The 21,465-nt window shown below is 38.0% G+C and overlaps 1 protein-coding gene across 1 annotated transcript in view; it reads right to left on the minus strand.

Moving 5' to 3' along the window:
* The window catches only part of mmel1 (membrane metallo-endopeptidase-like 1), a 61,528-nt gene that overhangs the window by 35,443 nt on the left and 4,620 nt on the right, over positions 1–21,465 (minus strand). The window contains exons 4-13 of the mRNA XM_079844313.1: positions 21,077–21,139; positions 20,830–20,991; positions 18,910–18,990; positions 14,452–14,547; positions 10,281–10,399; positions 6,596–6,661; positions 6,394–6,528; positions 6,213–6,302; positions 4,465–4,601; positions 55–148 (exon numbers count right to left, since the gene is read on the minus strand). Coding sequence (XP_079700439.1) covers positions 55–148; positions 4,465–4,601; positions 6,213–6,302; positions 6,394–6,528; positions 6,596–6,661; positions 10,281–10,399; positions 14,452–14,547; positions 18,910–18,990; positions 20,830–20,991; positions 21,077–21,139 — 1,043 coding nt within the window. The remainder of the gene's footprint in view (positions 1–54; positions 149–4,464; positions 4,602–6,212; positions 6,303–6,393; positions 6,529–6,595; positions 6,662–10,280; positions 10,400–14,451; positions 14,548–18,909; positions 18,991–20,829; positions 20,992–21,076; positions 21,140–21,465) is intronic.

A 21,465-nucleotide genomic window follows, 5' to 3' on the forward strand; every position in this document is an offset into this window, starting at 1 on the left:
CAGTTAAATGCCATGAGAGCTCGTCTGTTTGTGTTAGTTCAGAGTGCGACTGACCTTTCTGTAGTGTGCTCTCACGTCTTTGAAGCGGCGGCTCATACTGCTGACCCTCTCCATGATGAGCATCCATGCCAGATAGTTCTGCAGAGTCCTGCGGAGATCACAAATGTGCAGATCATTTAAAGGGGCACTTCACCGCTGGAAAGATGAATGTGTATTTAAACTGGGTCATTTATGTAGTAGAAATGTGACATTATTTCAGATGGCCGATATTTTTTTCCCTGCATTATTTCCAGACAGGCGTCCAAAGGGCAGCTCTCACCGTCTTCAAACTGTCTCGCTCTACCTCGCGCATATTAATCAAAATCAATTGAGAATTGACACGATGGTAAAAGGTGGAAAGACTGAAGTTTCAATTGGAGCATTGGGAGATTTTTTCCTGTATTACCGCTGGTGTTGCTCTACAAGAGATTAAGTGAAGTGCACCTACACTATAAAAAATGCTGGGTTAAAAATAACCCAAGTTGGGTTGAAAATGGACTAATCCAGCAATTGGGTTGTTTTAACCCAGCGATTGGGTTGTTTTAAGCAAACATTTAACCCAACCGCTGGGTCAAAACAACCCAATTGCTGGGTTAGTCCATATTCAACCCAACTTGGGTTATTTTTAACCCAGCATTTTTTAGAGTGTAACCATTAAATGACTAGGTTGTAAATAGTTTTAAAATGAAGTATAGTACAGTCAGTGTGCACTTTATTATGCTGCTCGCTTGTTGATACTGTGTGCAATAGTGTGATTATTTTATTTATGCTTAAATATTTATTTTCACCACTGAACTCTTTTTTTCTTGTTCTACCTCACCTGTTTTTACTATTTGTTAAATATTGTTTTTTTTAGTTCAATAAATGTTCCTTTTTTAAATTGTAAATTTTAAATGTTATCATCATGATCATTGTGTAATTTTTATGTTGTAAATTAAGGGGGCAAAAGCAGTATCGGCTCCAAATATCGGCTCAAGAAAATCGGCAGCCCGTATCTGTCATCGGCTAAGGCTGATGAAAAAAAATCGGTATCGGCATTGGCACTAAAAAATCCATATCGGTCGATCCCTAATATGGATGAAAGACAACAACTCCCAGAATGCACTTTCTTCGCTGCCCTACGAGGCCACTCCCACCGGTTACATCTCTTGCCCACCGTCGTGTTCATTTTTATAGTAATTGAGTTCAGTTAGAGAACAGACACTACAATTTTAAAACTGAACGTGTTTGGCTAATACAGCGAGAGCCGAACGAGAGTCGCAGCGCAAACGAGTCAGATTTCATTTATCACGAGAGCGAAGAGCTGACAGACAAGATGATCGCGGAAGATTTGGTTTCAAAACGAAATGAAAAAGTGCCTATTTAAGTGAGTTTCTCATTGCACTGTTTTGTTGTTGTGTTTTTCACTAAGAGTAATAGGCTAATGAACCCACAATTCAAGCAACCGCCCCCGAATTGGTGCTAATTCTAAACTAGGGTTGGGCGATGTCCCCTAAATCGGCAGTTGACGGTCGATGATATCGTCGTGTGTGTGTGTTTTACTATATCTCTTTACATAAATACTATTTTCTACTTAAAACTATCATTTAGTTATTTTTACTAACCCAAATCAATTGCACTTGAGGGGGTAAAAATAGCTACCTTCCACTTAAGAGTTGAGCTCTTTTTATTTTAATATATCTCTTTACATAAATACTATTTTCTACTTTTAATAAAAATTATTTCGTTATTTTACTAACCCAGTGTTTTGTATGTGAATGCTGTTTCACGTGAATATTACCACAGGAGAGAGGCACAAAGCTTGTTTAGCCTAGAAAGGAAATAATGGTCAGAGAGCACTTTTTCATTCTGTTTTGCGATCTGGTGACCAGGGGCCTCATTAATAAACGTTGCGTACGCACAAAAGAAGGCGTACGACGTTCTCTACGCAATCATTGTATTTATAAAAAGCAAACTTGACGGGAAAATGTGCGGTCCTTCACGCAAGCTCTGACCCAGGCGTACGCACAAAAACAGGTGAAATGAGAAATGGCGACACCGTCGGCAGATGAAGAAACACGTGAAAGTGTGTGAAACTGTAGAGCGGTGTGTAAAAGAAATGGCAAAACTGCCTCTCATAAATAACATGAAGACTTCACTAAGCAGGTCTTACAATTAACAACCTACACGAACACCTGTTTGATCGATCTGCAGTGTAAAACAAACAAAATCAAACGAAAATTACAACATAAATGCAAATTAACACATATTTGCAAAAAGAAAAGTGAAATATGTTCTGCAATAATATTGCCATGTTATGCAATTCATCCTCATAAATAATATGGTAAACAGAACGAAATAATGTACAAAACTGATATTCTCGTCTGGCGGAGCAGATATAGATTCAATTAGATAGACAGAGAGATAGATAATTAGGGAGATAGATAGATAGATAGATAGATAGATAGATAGATAGATAGATAGATAGATAGATAGATAGATAGATAGATAGATAGATAGATAGATAGATAGATAGATAGATAGATAGATAGATAGATAGATAGATAGATAGATAGATAGATAGATAGATAGATAGATAGATAGATAGATAGATAGATAGATAGATAGATAGATAGATAGATAGATAGATAGATAGATAGATAGATAGATAGATAGATAGATAGATAGATAGATAGATAGATAGATAGATAGATAGATGTATTAATTGTCCATTGGGGAAAGTTGTTTTCATAGTAAAAATGTCTTCATCAGCTACGGAGTCATGGTATTGATGCATATGCCTTTAGTTTTATTTTTGATAAAAAAACGTATGACGTATGTCTCAACCATTCAGAAAACTGCAGGAAATTACATTTGCACTGAACTAGCCTATTTCCCATTTCCACGTAGATTATAACCGACATCTGTAGCTTGTCAGATGCAATTAAATGGATGGAAATAAAATGCCCCATCACAACGTGTAATGACGCACAATGGCTGATCTTACGCTCTAGAAGATGTGGCGAATGGAAGGATTCGGAGTGAACGCATCTTCAGACAGCGAGAAGACTTGCTGGCAAACGAGGACACACTCTGGCGATGGAAAGCTAGACGCTTTTTTGCCTCGACTTTGATGTCCGACCATTTCTTTTTTATTTCGGCCATGGTCCGAGGTTGTGAGGCTACAGCATTTACAGCGTCTGCAACCTTTTCCCACTCGAGTGCCTTTTTGGCATTAGTAATGCCCACACTGTGCCCTCCAAAACAAAATTTTTCTCATCTTTTCCACCTCGCCAACGATAACTTCTACTTCACATTGAGTGCGGTTACGTTTTTTTTATGTTTATTTCCTCTCTGTGTTTGCCATGATTTCGCAATCGATGAATATTAACTTGTGGGCATTTCGTGGACTATTTATGGGCAACTATGTGCGTGACATGAAGCCGCAAAAGCTGCGCTACATTTAGAATTGATTGTGATTTATTAAGGGAAAACTGCGTAGGATGTGCGTGCGCACGGTTTTATAAATCTGAATATTTCTGTGCGTACGCACGTCCTATGTTTCATCCGTACGCCACTTCTGACGCAAATCCTACGCAAAGTTTTATAAATGAGGCCCCTGGTCACTCGATTTTCCGTTAATGTTAACAATAGGCCTAGTCCATTTTATCCCAATGGACATGGACATCTCGTTTTTTTTCCCAAATCTTCACTCACGATGCACCCATTTTCGATTAAGTATTCTGTTTTAGGTCTTAAATAATTTTAAACCCGTTTTAATTGTCCTACGTCCATGTAACGCTACTTCTAATGGTCATTGAAATCCTGCAGCACCTTAGAATGTTTTTTTTATTCTTTCTTTCGCTAGTCCAAATATAGTTCATTGTATTACGACTACAAATGAGACAGCTTATATTGCAGCCAATCCGCTTTGGTGTTATTGGAGTCTCTTTCGGATTGTACCACAGACACATAAAACGGATTTTATTCTACAGTTTTTCATGTTTCTGCGATCACTAAATATAATGAAAAATCAACATGCATTTTTTTGAGATCCTGCATTATTCCTAAACCAAAATAAACAAGATTTATGTATTTTGTTTGTTCTATTGTCATGTGTGACTATTGTGCATCTAACATAATACATAATATGGTTATGAAAACAATGCAAATGCAAATTTCTGGAAATTACCACCACAAATTCAGTCATTTTGATCTAAAAAATTGCCCAAAAAAAGTCACGAAATCCTGGTGGGATTGAGCTATGAGGAAATGCGAGTTTATCGATTTGTTCAATTTGAATAAATTAATTTACTTTGCAAGTAATTTTGTGACCGCATTTTCTTTTATAGGTCTTAAATTTAATTCATAATGGTCTTAAAAATGTCTCAAAAAGTCTTAAATTTGACTTGGTGAAACCTGCAGATACCCTGCTAAGAACATCACCTGGGACTGTGCTTGGAAAGAACATCCCGCAGCTTCTCCAGGTAAGGTGAGCAGTACACAACAATGGGCTCTTCTGGTTGCACCGGAATTGACACACTGGACATGATACCCTGGATGTAGCGCGTCCAATTAAAGCCCTGACATTTCATAAAGAGAAACAAGAGAAGCATGTGTACTCTATTGAGAAAAACACAGTCTTATATCAACAATCAGTGAGCATCATTTGGAGATGTGTTCCTGGATCAGGGGTTTGTGGGAAACTGCAAAAACAATAAACGATAATAATAAAAAACTATAATAGTTTATAGTTTCTAAATGCTTACATTTAAGGGTTAGTTCACCCAAAAATGAAAATTCTGTCATTATTAACTGACCCTCATGTCGTTCCAAACCCGTAAGACATCATTAAAGTAATCCATGTGACTCCAGGGGTTTAACCTCAATTTTATGAAGTGGTAAATTGTGTTTTTTTTTGCACAAACAAAGCACTTGTACCACCTCATAAAATTTAGTTTAAACCACTGGAGTCACATGGATTACTTTAATGATGTCTTTACAAGTGTTCTGGGGCTTGAAAGTGTCAGTTGCGTTGCTGTCAGCGGAGGGAAAGAACGCTCTCAGATTTCATCAAAAAGATCTTCATTTGTGCTCCAAAGATTGACATTTGTGTAGAGGGAATTTGAAAGACAACCGTTTATCCCGCCCTTCAGATTGAGCCCTGCCAATGGTGTGTTCCCAGACCCAACATATTGATGTAGGTTTGGCTTGTCAGGCTAGAAGACTGGAGTAATGATGCTGAAAATTCAGCTTTGATCACAGGAATAAATTACATTTCAAATTAAAGCTGCAAGCAGCGATGAAAGGGCCCTCGCACCCCGGGGCCACCGCCACCTTGTGGCCTCAGGAAAACAGTAAATAGACATGCATTTAAGCTCGTAAATATAGGAGAAATATAGCACTTCAATGTGCCACATTTCCTGTTGCCAGCAAGTGGCGCTATGACTAGCTGAATATTTCCGTGTAGATGTCTTCAGATCAGGACAATTATCAAACATGTGAAGTTTAAGGCAGATTGGACATTGTATGCCTGAGTTACAACAACTTCCTGTTTTATGGCAAAACATTAGAATTTGTCAGGCCGCCACGGACACGCCCTTCAGCGAAAACTCAAGATCTTCGCAATTTAACATCAAAAAGGCCTTTAGATTACGTCTACCAAATTTGATGATGATCCGATTAAAACTGTAGGAGGAGTTTGTTAAAGTATGATGCTTGGAAATGGCAAAAACGGCAACAATTTTGGAGATAAAATTCGAAATATCTCACTTCCTGTTGGTTTTCGGATTTTGCGGCCAGGGACTTTTTTGTAGGTATTGGGCTGTTACATGTGTCTACCAAATTTCATACTTGTACGTGAAACGTAATGCGAACGGCACTTAATTGAAAATTTGTAGGTGACGCTATGGAGCCATTTTGCCACACCTAATTCTGAAACCCATATCAATGTACATTTTCAGCACTTCTGACGCCTAAGTTTTCATGAGTTTTCGAGCATGTTTAGACCCTCAAAAATGAAAAAAATAATTTCAGAGAAGAAGAAGAATAGACTGAGCAATTACAATAGGGTCCTAAATAAATTCAAATAGAAAACAGTTATGTTTTTACTGTATTTACTGAGGTGAGGGGGACCCAGTGTAAAAGTAAAAAATTCCCCCCGCAGTTAAAAACCCATGCTTTTCTGCACTTACATTGAGGTTGAAAGCCTGCTGCACTTCTTGCAGAGTCATTTTGTTGTAAAGCACGGTGATGTCATTGCGTTCTTCTGCAGGCGAGGTAGCCTGTTGAAGCACGGGGTAGAAATCTCAGTTCTGGCCAACTTTAAGCATGTTATGTTTTTGATTGTTTTGGTCTAACGTCAGTTAAACTCACGTTAGCGATGTCTGTCTCCAGCTCCAACACTTGAGTCATGTCCTCCCACACGCGCTCTTCGTCTTGGGTCAAGTTCCTGTCTTCTCGCGCGATCCTCGCCACGGAAACCATGAACTCCAGGTAGGACTCGCGCACCTGGATATATACGACTGATTCATGTAATTATAACAGAAGCATTAAGGGAGAGAATGCCTCAACGTACCTTCTTATAATTCCCATCACTGAGGTAATACTCTCTTGAAGGCATTCCTAGTGCTGGCTGGTCCACCTGTGCAATCAGAAAGATGTAGTTTAATAATCAAATCGTTTGTTATGAAAAACAATCTTCCTTTCGCTATCTGCATCGCTGGGTGCGGAGTGCATGAGATCACCAAATAGTGCTCTGTTCATAATTAAACCAGCATAAAATCACACTCGTGCTCCAAATGGCATTTTAATCAGGGTGTATTATGTAAAATAAATTGCAATTAGCCAAAGTGTGCTTTCAAAGGTGATGCCACTAAAACATACAAACAACTCCGAGGGCATCTTATATCAATGCCAATACGTACACCGTGATGCTGGATGCTTACCGTATTATATACTACTCTTTAAATATGTTCAAAATCATGGTATTGCATATAGGTACATGCCACCATGTCCAAAAGACTGTGGTAGTACCATGTTAAACATGGTATTTTTGTACACGCACTTAAAAATATATGGTATTAACATATACACAGTAGCCTGGATGCCAGCCGAACTTAGCCCCGCCCACAACATTTTAACTCAGGCAGTTCGGTCTGGACTTGATCCGTAGAGGAGTAATTATGCCTGAACAGAAACTGTTCGGACCAATGAAATCATCAGGGCGGGCTTTAGACGATGATGGACAGATGATAAACAGTAACGTCATCATCCACGTCATCAAAAGCCGCTTGGGTTGAATTTGTTCTAATCCTAAACGGAGAACTTGTTCGTATATGCGTTCACCTTTACTATTTCTCTCAGAAATGATGATGGTGTTGGTAAGTACTCTGTGTATCCTTAAATTATTTTTTACAACACCGGCAAAGATCGTTTACACTCATCTTTTTCTTCTACCGTTACTTATTCCAGCGTGCGTGCAGACAGGGTTGCCAAGTTTTTACAACAAAACTCGCCCAATTGCTAACGTTCCTCAAAACTAGCCAAAAACAAGCTGAATAGCTTTCAGGGGGGGTTCTCCGGGAAAAAAAGGCATTTGGGGGGTAAAATATGTGTTATTTAGGCAGGGCTTCCTGATAAAATTCGCATTCCTGGGTCTGTATATCACATAATTGGGGTCGCTTCAACCCGTGGACATGGCAACACAGGTCAGTTGAGTTCTGTTGACATGTGACAACTAATGTTATGCGTCGCTCCGTTGCTCTGATTGGTTGTAGGTCTGTCCAATTGAGGTCTTTCCTGGTTCGGTTGAAACACTACCCATAATCACAGCCCAACGGAGCAGATCAGACTCATATTCTGACTAGAATTGAGTATGATGACGTCAGGCTATATACACAGGGCCTAAAACTAACTTTTTGCCACACTTGCCAATGGCCGGTGACAAATAAATACAATATAACTAGGATTTAAATAAAACAAACAGTGCTTTTCAGTAGTTTTCAGGTGCAGAAATTTAACAAAGTAAGCAAATGCAAAATAACACTGCATAGTCTTCACTGTTTAAAATAGGCATTTTTATTAATGAATTCTTATTAAAGTTACAAATGTTATACAGTTAAGAGCAGTGAGTGATTTGTCTTCATCATTTGTTTGATTAACATTAAAGACAGACAGACAGCAGGAATATTAGGCTGCTGTCACTTTAAGAGCGAATGCATGGATCCAATACTGACTCGCATGAGCTTACTTTATTAACTGTTTATGTTCACTCAAGACATAACCGACAACGTTTACTAGGATACCCTTACATCATTTTGTGTTAATTTGTCCACTAAAGTGCAAGAAGATGTAAAATGAACTCAGTTTAGTATTGGCACGCTGTCTAAGACGTGGGTTTCTGGTAAAAAGTAACGAAATTACACTTTTCGTGTCCTCTTGTTGAGGCTTAAACTTTCGTGACGATGAAGCGCTGGCCCGTCAACTGTCCCGAGCATCGTTCACATTCATGCATTGAATTCATAAAAATGTTACCGGCCAAGTAGCAATTAGCGAGTGATACGTTTCATATAGGCTACTCACCAATGCCGATTTGTACTCGCATTTGGGGCTTGGCGAGTGTTCGTTTTAGGCCCTGCATATCTAAAATCTGTACCAAATCTATCATCGTACATGTAAAAATTCTATGGTAAAAAAATTGTTAATTGGTTAAACGAAAGTTTACGTACTATATACACTGAATAACTGTAATAGATCTAACCTTACACTTAATTCAATTTTACAGTAAAATACCGTTACATTTTCAGTTTTTGGTAGTGAAAAAGAACAAGTCATTGTGTAATTTAAAGTGAAAAACCGAAAACTGACATTCCCAGAATTCCCTGACACTTCGCATTTGATGTACTTTCATTGAAATAATTGTTTCTTCTTCGTTTTTTCTAATCCGTTATGTACATTAGGGTTTTATGTCACATCTAATGTTATTAAATTAATGTTTATTGGATTTTTTAAAATGTCATGTGTGTTACTATGATGGTGTTTAGTGTTTGTTTGAATGACGCTGTGCCCCTTCTATACAGTATATTAGTACTGTCCTCCTAAAAGCTTTGAGTCATCATGTGACTCTCATCTCCACTGTGATTGGTGGCTGTCAGTATATATCAAAGGTACATTACAAATATTAGTATTTCAATAGGTTGGTAATTTAATGTTATTTCAGTTGATAAAATATGTTTTTTTTTTATAGTGTACATGTACATTTGTCACAATCACCAGTGAGTGCTCTGTGATTACCACGCCACCCCAGACAATCATTCCATCAAAGACTACATTACCCATAATACTCTCTGCCCGGACTAATCATCCCTGATTACATCCACCTGTGTCTCATTACCCTGTTCACCTTACCCTATATAAGCCTGGTTATCTCAGTCATTCATTGCGAAGTCTTGTTTGTTGTATTACTGCATTTCTGAGAGTTTTTCGCTGGTTTTGTGTCTCTTGGTTTTGGATTACTCCAAATTGGATCACTTACCGTTCCGTGGATTACTCTTTTGCCTGTCTCTCCTGTCTTGTTTGCCTGATTGGACTGCTTGCAATGTGAATGACCTTTTGCCAGTTTTTTGACTATGATTGTGGATTACCCTTTCATTAAAGCTGCGTTTGGATCCTCAACCTGTGTCTCTTGTCAAGTCAAGTCAACTGTATTTATATAGCGCTTTTAACAATGCAGATTGTTTCAAAGCAGCTTCACAGTGTTAAACAGGAAAATAATGCAGCATAATTTTATTCGGCCGTATAGCCATTCTGGAGAAATGTGATATCATTAGTTCATTTCAATTATCATACAGTGACAGTGTGGGCTTTAGATCAGTAATTAGATCAGTAATTTAGTTTATATGGTTAATTTAGTTTAGATTTATTTGAATATTTAGTTGAAAAATGTAGTGTCCCCAACAGCATATGTCTTGGAGCAGTTCCATTACATAATTATTACAATACAAACCTTTAAATTATACAATTTTGAACTGTAAAATAAACGTTTTTTAACTGTAATTATTACATTATAAACCTTTAAATTATATGGTGCTGTCCAATAAAACCTAAAATGTTACTGCCGTATTTTTTACGGTAAAGTCCTGGCAAACACAGCTGTAGAAAACATGGAAGTGCGATCATACATGTCCAAAACCATGATAGTAGAACTATGATATGTTTGCTAGTCATGCATAAATGTAAACACAGTGTGTTGAAAAACTTACATGGATAATGTGGCGGCTGGAGTCGCGATCATCAGGCCACACAAACATCTCAAGCACGGCCTTCTTATTGTAACGAGCATTCAGGACAGCCAGTGTGTCCTCCAGGCTCCACGCTTGCTCTGTAAGATCAAAGTTTGCTGGCTTTTAGTCCATGTCTGTTCGCTTTGAGGCAATCTATATGCTTTAAAGGGGTGATGAATTGAGAAATCAACTTTCCCTTGAGCCTTTGGTATATAAAAGTGAATCATGATATAACAATATCCTGTAAGTTTCAGAGCTGAAAACGTCCTTGTTAGTCAAAGAAAAGCTTTTATAGACACCAGGCCCAGAAAACGAGAGATCTCAGAATATGTCGACCACTGACGTCATAGAATGCAGAAGCTCCGCCTCAAGCCCCGCCCACCAACTCGTGGAGCTAAATGGGTCACGCTACCGAGCAGCTCACATGCGTTTGTTTGCTTCATTTCACCACAGAATCGATTATAAACAAGACACAGGTCGAGAGTGGATTTGCAGACATATTGAGATTAAAAAAATGCTGTGCCTTCTGGATCCGACAGGAACGGTGCAACACACTGATATAAGTAAAACATGTTTTTTTTATATGTGTTAGTAATGCATTGTTACAGATCGTTTGCTATCTATTGATTATATACCTTAGCACGCGGTCACAGGCTGGAGAAGCTGTTATTGGTTCATTCGTGATCAGACTCGGACTTGTAACGCCAGCTCCCACATCCCAACGTCCTATGTGTTTTTCAGACGGGCTATCAAAACGTATCACCGGCCTGCCGACGGGCTATCTTAAATAGTGAAATAGCGCGCGCGCGTTTGTGTGCGTGTGTGTGTGTGTGTACGGGTCACGGTCAGTGTTGGGGGTAACGCATTACAAGTAACATGATGGTTATTGTAGTTCTGGACTAAATGTGAGCATTTATTTATCTCACTTGCACAATAAAGATTCTGTACTCCTCAAAATGAATAAAATCAGTCAAATGCAAAAATCAGAGTACTTTGCAAACCTCCAATAATTAAATGTTAAATAAAACAAATATTTTTATGCATTTAATCTACCTTTATTGACCAATGTCTTGCTGCTGACCTTTGATGATTCAGCTAAGCCATGAGCAAAAATTACTAGATTGTTTGTTTTTATTGGTAAAACTTTTTTTCTCCTGCGTCCTATTCTTCCATTATGGCAGCACAGCACAGCAGAGCTGCGCCCTCTACTGTTCATGTGTGAATTAGCATTTTTACCTCAGCAAGAGGCTTATTATTTAAATTTTGGTATGAAGAGGTCTTTACATTTGCACAAAAATAGAACTTTTTTGTTATAAAAGTTGAGAAATAGTAACGCAAAGGTATAGCAAAAGTAACGTAACTCATTACTTTTCTTAAAAAGTAACTAAGTAACTCAATTAGTTACTTTTTAAGGGAATAACGCAATATTGTAATGCATTTCTTTTCAAAGTAATTTTCCCCAACACTAGTCACGGTTATTCACCGATCAGGCGGGCCAAGTAATGTTTGCACTGGAAAACATACAGCACAATCTGTGTTGTCCGATTTGTGAGTCGATTCGTATGAATCATTCAAAACCAGTTGTTGCCAGTACCAGACATGTGCCGGTAAATGGTAATACGATATACCGCAATAATGAACATGCTCAATATTGTTATCGTGGGCACTTCAAGATACCGTGAATAATTATTTATTATGAATTATTCCGATTTTTTGAATGAATTTTAAGAATACTTTACCCATCAACCGTTTAAAATGAACAACACGTCAAAGAGGAACGCGCAATGAAGTAAATAGAGCAAGAGGAACACGCAATGATGTAAATAGACCGTGCATGAGCCGAGCACATGGCGGAATGAGATGCGCTGAAGTGCACATTCACTCTTCGACAGCAGAGGGCGCTGACGGAACAGCAGAAACGCAGCCGTTTCCCCGCTCATCACATAACCTAATACTTAATACTTAAAGACTTAAGGCTATTCATTTTGAAACTTGAGCATTTTATATTTGAATCTGGACTAAATTACATGCCCTAGATATTGTTTGAATATGTTCTGACTGTTGTTCAATCACACACTTTACAAGGCTCCAGTATTTAACATTAGTTCCTTCATTAACAAACTGACAATGAAAAATACTTCTAAAGCTTGTATTAATCTTAGGTAAATGTACATTTCAGCATACCTATTGTTCTTTATAATTATTTTGCACTTTAATCTGTTTTAAATATTTGTTTACTTTATACATTTTTGTGTATTGCTTTATTGTATTTAATTGTTTGGTTCTTTTGTTACAAGAAAGTGATTAAACCTGTTTATAGTATGACAACACTTTTTTTGCAACTTATTTCAATATCGTGATAATACCGTATACCGTGATAAAAGCTTCAGCAATTAATCGCAACATGAAAATTTGATACTGGCACATGCCTAGCCAGTACTAAATCCGTCAGTATGGCAACTGGATCAAGAAATTACTCACTTGTCAATGCATCATTACTTCTATATTATAGGGCTGGTTCACAACTGCACTGCTTTTTAATAGTTTTTTCTCTCACTGACAGGTACAGGTATTTGCACTAGACCTGCATCTCAAAGCTTTTCCAGAGTATCGCACATAAACACTGCATTTTAAGAGGCCATATCAAGTTAAAAATGTTCAACTCAAAAAAATGTCACGCTGCGTTGTTTTATATTAATTTTATAGCACCATAAGTCTTTTGATAATGCAATGAAATGAATTGTTAATGTAATACTTTGACAAGTAAAATGCATTTTTGTCTAAAAAGAACAATCCAATATGTCCTCCCTCGCCTCTCATTTTCATAATGCTGCGTTCACACCAAACACGAATAGAGCGTTTTTAATGAAAATGAAAAGAGGCAGAGTGGTGTTTTATGACATATTTCTCCTGGAGCGCCTTGAACGCGCATCTATTTAGCTTCAAACGCTCGATTTATATGAATGGATTCAAAATGTTCAGGCTTCCAACTAGACACGGTAGATGCGATTTTGACACTCTATTCGCGTTTGGTGTGAACGCATTAGGAAATACATCAAAATAGGAAACAATTGCATTTGTAAAAGCATTTTAAGGGATCTTGCAACATGAAATCATATTTCTAAATACATGTTTCTTGCATGAAAAAAAAGAACAAAGAAAAAAAATGGTAACACTTTAATTTAGGGTCAAATTCTCACTGTTAAGTAGTAGCTTGCATGCATGCATATTACTGGGATATTGGCTGTTTATTAGTACTTATAAATGCCTTATTCTGCATGACCATATTCTACATCCCTTGATCCGACCCAATACCCAAACATAGGTATATAACTATTAATAAGCAGTTATTAGGAGTTTATTGAGGCAAAAGTTGTAGTTTATAGTGAGAATTGGACCCTAGCCTAAACCAACTCTGAAATGACTTTTCAGCCCACTTTCTCATTTGTGGCTCCATTCTCCATTTCACAATCCAGTTTATTCCCAATGGATACAATCAGGTCCTATATTTTTCTTGTTCCGCCTAGAAATGCGTCACATTATGCAAGTAAAAATAGGTTGCGAAAGCTGTTCCAATGACATTAACCACAAATGATGCTAAATGAGTGCATTGCACATCATCACTGGTCAGTTTCTGTTTTATTCACAATTCTAGGAAGAAACTATTTTAAAAAATCACCCATAATACGCAGTGCCCTTTATTTGCACAATCAGACGGATACTAGTAGATGCAATAAAACATAATTACAGGATGGCTTTCCAAAGGCCAGTTATGGTTAAATGTCTCCAATGGCATTAAAACCTGCATTAATTACCTGTCCATTGCTTTAAAGACACATAATAAATCTGTCAGCAAAGGCCAGAGTGTGTGTTTGGGTTTATGTCTGCATATGTCGATTCTATTCCAGCGATCTTCTTCTATTACGTTTAATTATTCTGCCCTCTCTCAAGGTCAATAATGAGCCAGTGTGCCAATCCTCTCACCCTCCCACTACACATGACAGATGAGCAGGACGGACGCTGCTCTGTGAAACCACTGGACTTTTCCATCAGTCGAGCTCCTTATCACAGCACTGCTGGAGCCGTTGCATTTATCCCCTTCAGATAAGCCCAAGAGGGAATTAGAGACAGCCTGCGCTATCTCCAGTACCTGATGTGCGGTTCCAGACCTCCGACGCCACGGGCCAGTCGCCAATACTGTCAATGAGCCTGAGAAGAGGCTGAGAGTCGCGCTGCTCGATCAGAACTGCAGGAGGAAGCAGAGAGCGAGACAAACCTGGTTAAGATTTATTATAGTAGTGGTATTCCTATAATAATCCTGAAACTAACCGGCTATAACATTACAATGATTCATTCAAAGCCATGTCAGGGCTCGACATTAACGCTTGTCCGGGATAAGTGGATTTTTTGAAGGGGCAAGTGAAAAATTATTTTACTTGCCCGACGGACAAGTATCCAGAGTAAAACGTCAAAACAAAAAATAACTAGGGAACCACCAAAGTGCAATAATGATTCTGCATCAGTGTAAGTGGAGATCGATAGTGGATAATATATAAAACTAACTGACGCTAACAAGGTTGAGCTGTTGAGGTTCGCGCAGCTCATACAAAGAAACTTTAACATACACGGTTAAAATTGTGCAGTTTTTATATTTATAACATATGAAACAGTTAAGCAACATCACACTAACAAGAGTGCTGTTTTCCTGAATACCATCACGACTGAAAATGACACTGATTTCATATGACAGTTCCATAAACAATTAGTCACTTACATTTTAGATGCAATATGGACTGTTTTTGTTCTATTTCAGCAGCAAAAATAGTTCCAAACAAAGATCACAGCAGAACCATAACACACCTCACAGCAACAGTGTGTGTTAATGAATGATTCAGTGTTTGAATGAATCGGTTGAATCAAAGATTCAATTAACTATTCATAACGACCGCCTCATTCTTGAATGAATCAGCCGTTTGAACGAATCGACTCAATGATTCACTCATTAAGAGTCACCTGCTGCCACCTACTGGTGGTTTAGTTTCATCTTTCCAACATTTCTTATTTGTATATTCAAACATTTTTAAAACAATCTCATAACATTATTTAATGCAGTTGTAATTTTTCAGTGTAAATGATTTAATTTGATTGGTAACAGCCAACAGTGTCTTATTCTAATTTAATTTATAGATACAATTTAAGAATATAAAATGAAAGCTGAAGCATAGCCTATATTTAATAAGATTATGGGAAAATGCCCTTTATAAAAAGGTAAAAATATGACAAATATGCATATTTAAATATGTCAAAGCTGATTGAGCACTGGTGAGAATATTGCTTCAGAATAGATTATATTTACAAAAAAAATCCGGACAAGCAAATGTTTTACTCGGACAAGTGAATGACAGATTTACTTGTCTGAAGGACAAGCGTGTGAACAGGCTTAATGTCGAGCCCTGCATTTGAACTCATCCCATAAAGCAGTGTTTCTCAACTGGGTCAAAGAAACAACAACTAACGCGATTGACCCTTTTCACATTTCCGGGTTTCTCAGAAGTGGAAGTCGTCATAGTTGGGTAAAGTTTTATAGCGGTGAAGTAGAGAGACTACATTACAAAAAAAAATTCAAAAGTGTGTGTTCCCAATTGCTCAAATAGCAAAACTCCACAATAGTGTTTTCACAACTTTCAAAAAGAGGAAAAAACATAAAGAGAGATTGATAACGGCAGTCAGAAGAGAGAAAGATGTCATTTTTACAATCACTCCCATAGATGCTGTATTAGAAACATATGGAAGCTTGTTTCCCCCACAGAATAAAACATTTTAAAATAGCGACTTTTTATCTCACAATTGCGTTTACATCTTTACATTGCGAGATACACTCACCTAAAGGATTATTAGGAACACATACTAATACTGTGTTTGACCCCCTTTTGCCTTCAGAACTGCCTTAATTCTACGTGGCATTGACTCAACAAGCTGCTGAAAGCATTCTTTAGAAATGTTGGCCATATTGATAGGAGAGCATCTTGCAGTTGATGGAGATTTGTGGGATGCACATCCAGGGCACGAAGCTCCCGTTCCACCACATCCCAAAGATGCTCTATTGGGTTGAGATCTGGTGACTGTGGGGGCCATTTTAGTCCAGTGAACTCATTGTCATGTTCAAGAAACCAATTTGAAATGATTGGAGCTTTGTGACGGTGCATTATCCTGCTGGAAGTAGCCATCAGAGGATGGGGACATGGTGCTCATAAAGGGATGGACATGGGCAGAAACAATGCTCAGGTAGGCCGTGGCATTTAAACCATGCCCAATTGGCACTAAGGGGCCTAAAGTGTGCCAAGAAAACATCCCCCACACCATTACACCACCACCACCAGCCTGCACAGTGGTAACAAGGCATGATGGATCCATGTTCTCATTCTGTTTACGCCAAATTCTGACTCAACCATCTGAATGTCTCAACAGAAATCCAGACTCATCATTTTTCCAGTCTTCAACTGTCCAATTTTGGTGAGCTTGTGCAAATTGTCGCCTCTTTTTCCTATTTGTAGTGGAGATGAGTGGTACCCGGTGGGGTCTTCTGCTGTTGTAGCCCATCCGCCTCAAGGTTGTGTGTGTTGTGGCTTCACAAATGCTTTGCTGCATACCTCGGTTGTAACGAGTGGTTATTTCAGTCAAAGTTGCTCTTCTATCAGCTTGAATCAGTCGGCCCATTCTCCTCTAGCATCAACAAGGCATTTTCTCCCACAGGACTGCCGCATACTGGATGCTTTGATCCCTTTTCACACCATTCTTTGTAAACCCTAGAAATGGTTGTGCGTGAAAATCCCAGTAACTGAGCAGATTGTGAAATACTCAGACCGGCCCGTCTGGCACCAACAACAAATGTCTTAAATCTCCTTTCTTTCCCATTCTGACATTCAGTGTGGAGTTCAGGAGATTGTCTTAAACAGGGCCACACCCCTAAATGCATTGAAGCAACTGCCATGTGATTGGTTGATTAGATAATTGCATTCATGAGAAATTGAACAGGTGTTCCTAATAATCCTTTAGGTGAGTGTATATTAAAGCCTTTTTTTGTATTTTCATGGTTTCTACAAAATAAAACTGGTAATCAAGGGTAACACGGGTATGATGCAAGCGGCTCCTCCCGCAGTTTCTCCTGAAGCCGATACTGAAGGGCCTTAAGCTGCAGTTCATGGACTGGCCACTAGAGACAGACTCCAGAAGGAGCAGAATCTCATTGAGCTCATGTTAAAATGGCCAACTTCACAGCAGAAGAACACATGTTTACAGTCTGGGACAAACTGCGCTTTTGGTCTGTACGGCTAATTTTTCCCTTCATGACGACTGTGAGGGGGGGAATTTTTTTATAACTCATTCGTTTACATTATATAAAGCCTTAAAGTCCTGCATAATTAAGGGCGTGGCCACTTTGAGTGACAGGTGGATTGTCGTTTGTCTGCTGTCTGTTAGTCGTCACCTCAGCTCCGCCCACGTCCCGCCTCTTTGCCCATTTTCTGTTATCCAGGAGTGACTTGAATTGCGTATTTCTCTGGATTTAAACATTCTTGGAGATATTTGGGATAATGAGAGTACACAAGTAAACAACATATATAACAGTTCTAGTGGTTTTTGAATATTTTAATCCAAAAATCTTACATATTGTGCCTTTAACAGTTCATGTTAGTGTTGTGTATTTACCATGGTATCCAAAAATGCCACTTTATTTTGACTTTGTGTTATCTTGTGTGTTTTTAAATGACTGTGGTGCCTTATTAACCTACTAACTTTATTGTATAACAAAAACTAGTTTGGTACTGCTTTTATTAGCCTTTATACTGTTTATTAATCAGTATTAGTCAATTTTATGTGTATGTTAAGTGAAGTGGGACGGTACACGTGTGTGTCATTTTTGTGAAATACATTAGCTTATTATAATTTTCGGTAACACTTTAGGTTAGGGTCCAATTCTCAATATTAACTTGCTTATTAGCATGTATATTACTGGGATTTTGGCGGATTATTAGGACTTAAAACATATTAATGCCTTATTCTGCGTGATCATATTCTACATACCTTGATCTTACACAATACCTAAACTTAACAACCTTACTAACTATTAATAAGCAGTAATTAGGAGTTTATTGAGGCAAAAGTCATAGTTAATAGTTAGTTAAAGTGTGACCATAATTTTATTGGCTAATTATATATATATATATATATATATATATATATATATATATATATATATATATATATATATATATATATATATATACGGCTTAAAATCCCATGGCCAAATGGCATTGCTAAAAAGTAGCAGACAATGCATTGAATTAAGAATAAATTCTTTAAGTTTATTGGAAAATATACAAACACAGACAAATGAGAAGGTTGAGAAACTCATTTGCAATGCTTTATGGGATTGCACTATGCATGTTTCGAGTCTTTGACGTTTATTGGAGCATGTTTTACAAGAAAATACTATTTCAGTCTTTCTGCATTTCTCAGTCATTTTTTGTGAAAGTCTATTTTTTTGTGGTAAATCATAACAGTATAATAGAGTAAACGTGGATCATGTGTTTTAATGTTGTGTACTCACTCTCGTTCATGCATGAGCTGTAGAGCGTTTTGGCTTTCTTGAAGGCCTCTCTGTCATCCTTACTCTCCATCTCCAGAACTCCTGTGAGATAATGAAGATGAAAGAGTTTTATACATCTTATACATCTACACTCAAAAAAATAACTCTTTGAATGAACATAAAAAAATCATGGAAAGTATTTCCACATGATTAACTTGCTTTATTTCAGCATTATCCAATTATGTTATTCCAACTTAATGTACTTACGTTGAGTCAACTTAATTTATTAAGGTTGATTCAACTTATTTACTATGGTTAGGCACAGCTTAATTTAATAGTGTCAGCCCAACTCATTTACAATGTTTTGGACAAATCATTTATTTAAGTTAGCCTAACAAAAGTGCTTAATGCTGAAAGAAAGCCATTTAATCACATGGAAATCCTTACCATGATTTAATTACATTCATTCAAAGAACAACTTTTGAGTGCATTTACTAAACCTTTTACAAGATTTTATTGGCTAGCCAGAAGAAGGTTTTCTTACATCCATGGCATGCCCAGAGTAGATTTTTTATTATTAAAACAACTTTAATAGTTATTAGGTCCTCAGCCCAAGCACATGCTCTACACTTCACCACAATGATAACCTCCAAAAACACTAACATAACACACACTTTTAATTACCAACATAACAAAACATTAAGCATTAAAAAGTATCTCAATTTTCTCATTTTGTTAAAAATGCATCAAATTTCACTTTATTTAAACATTTACTCTCCGAATTCAGCCCCTTTGCAAAGCATGATGGGAAGTGAACGTCTTATTTCTTTGGGTTACTTGATTGAAACATGTTATTTCAAAATGAAAACATCAAGTTATGTCAAAGAGTAACGGTTTTAAAGGGTTAGTTCACCCAAAAATGAAAATTCTGTCATTAATTCCTCACCCTCATGTGGTTGGACACCCGTCAGACCTCCGTTCATCTTCAGACACAAATGAAGATATTTTAGTGTAAAGCTGATGCTGAGAAAGGCTTCAGATAGGCCTCCATTGGCATTCAGTACATTTACACTCACAAGACCCATAAAAGGCACTAAAAACGTTGTTACAAAGTCCATCTCACCACAGTGACTCTACAATAATTTTACGATGCGACGACAATAGTTTTTGTGCGCAAAAAAAATTAAAATAACACCTTTATCCAACTTGTTCTTGTCTTCCGTGTGTGTCTCCACGACGCATGCGCGAGAATATGACGCAGATCCGGCGTTCAGGAATCCATGAAATGCTCACTTAAACCCCATTTTGAGAACTACACCGAGACCTAAAGCACGATCAATGTAGAATTCAACAGCTGAGATACTCGCGTCTTCCTCTGCTTGTAAACAAATCTCTTCTGGGTCATGTGTCCGAACGCCGGATCTGCGTCATATTCTCACGCATGCGTCGTGGAGGCACACACGGAAGACAAGAACAAGTTGGATAAAGGTGTTATTTAGATTTTTTTTTGCGCATAAAAAATATTGTCGTCGCATCGTAAAATTATTGTAGAGTCACTGTGGTGAGATGGACTTTGTAACGACGTTTTAAGAGCCTTTTATGGGTCTTGTGAGTGTAAATGTACCGAATGCAAATGGAGGCCTATCTGAAGCCTTTCTCAGCATCAGCTTTACACTACAATATCTTCATTTGTGTCTGAAGATGAACGGAGGTCTGACGGGTGTCCAACCACATGAGGGTGAGGAATTAATGACAGAATTTTCATTTTTGGGGGAACTAACCCTTTAAGTCAGTTTAACATTTGAACCAGAAACCTAATATAATGGTGTTAAATCAAGATGAATTGCTTAAATAAAGTGAACAGCATCATAAATCGTTTTTTTGAGTGTACGCAAACCCGTAATGCTCATCGTGGTTGTGTGAAGTGGACATAACACAGACCCTTGAGCACAATCTCCAGCTCGTCTCTCAGGATGTTGAAGACGCTGTGGAGTGTGCTGGTTTCAGGAATGACGTGCCGCTCGATCCAGCCTCCGCATGCGTACTGATAGAAGTTCTGGCACGGCTCCACACCAGGGTCCATGTTCTGGAGCAGTCGGGCCGCTGTACCATAGACAAAAACAAGACATATCAGATCTAGAATATACGTTTGGAGATGGTATGTAAAGGGAAAGCGCTCAGACATTACCAGCAGTGACACACTGTGGGGTTGTACAGACATTGCTGTCAGCTTTTGATCGATATTTCAGCCCTGTTGTTAAACAACACGATTGAGGTTAATGTCTGACTGAGATCACGTGACATAATCCACTCAAAAGTCCAGCTTATTAAGCTTAAAGGGTTAGTTCACCCAAAAATGAAAATTCTGTCATTAATTACTTCTCCTCATGTGGTTGGACACCCGTCAGACCTCCGTTCATCTTCGGAACAGAAATGAAGATATTTTAGTGTAAATCTGATGGCTCTGAAAGGCCTCCATTGGCTCAATGCACTTTACACTCTCAAGACCCTTAAAAGACACTAAAGACGTCGTTACAAAGTCCATCTCACTACAGTGGTTCTACAATAACTTTATGA

The sequence above is a fragment of the Gobio gobio genome (assembly GCF_949357685.1).
Source record: "Gobio gobio genome assembly, chromosome: 19".
Lineage (NCBI taxonomy): Eukaryota > Metazoa > Chordata > Actinopteri > Cypriniformes > Gobionidae > Gobio > Gobio gobio.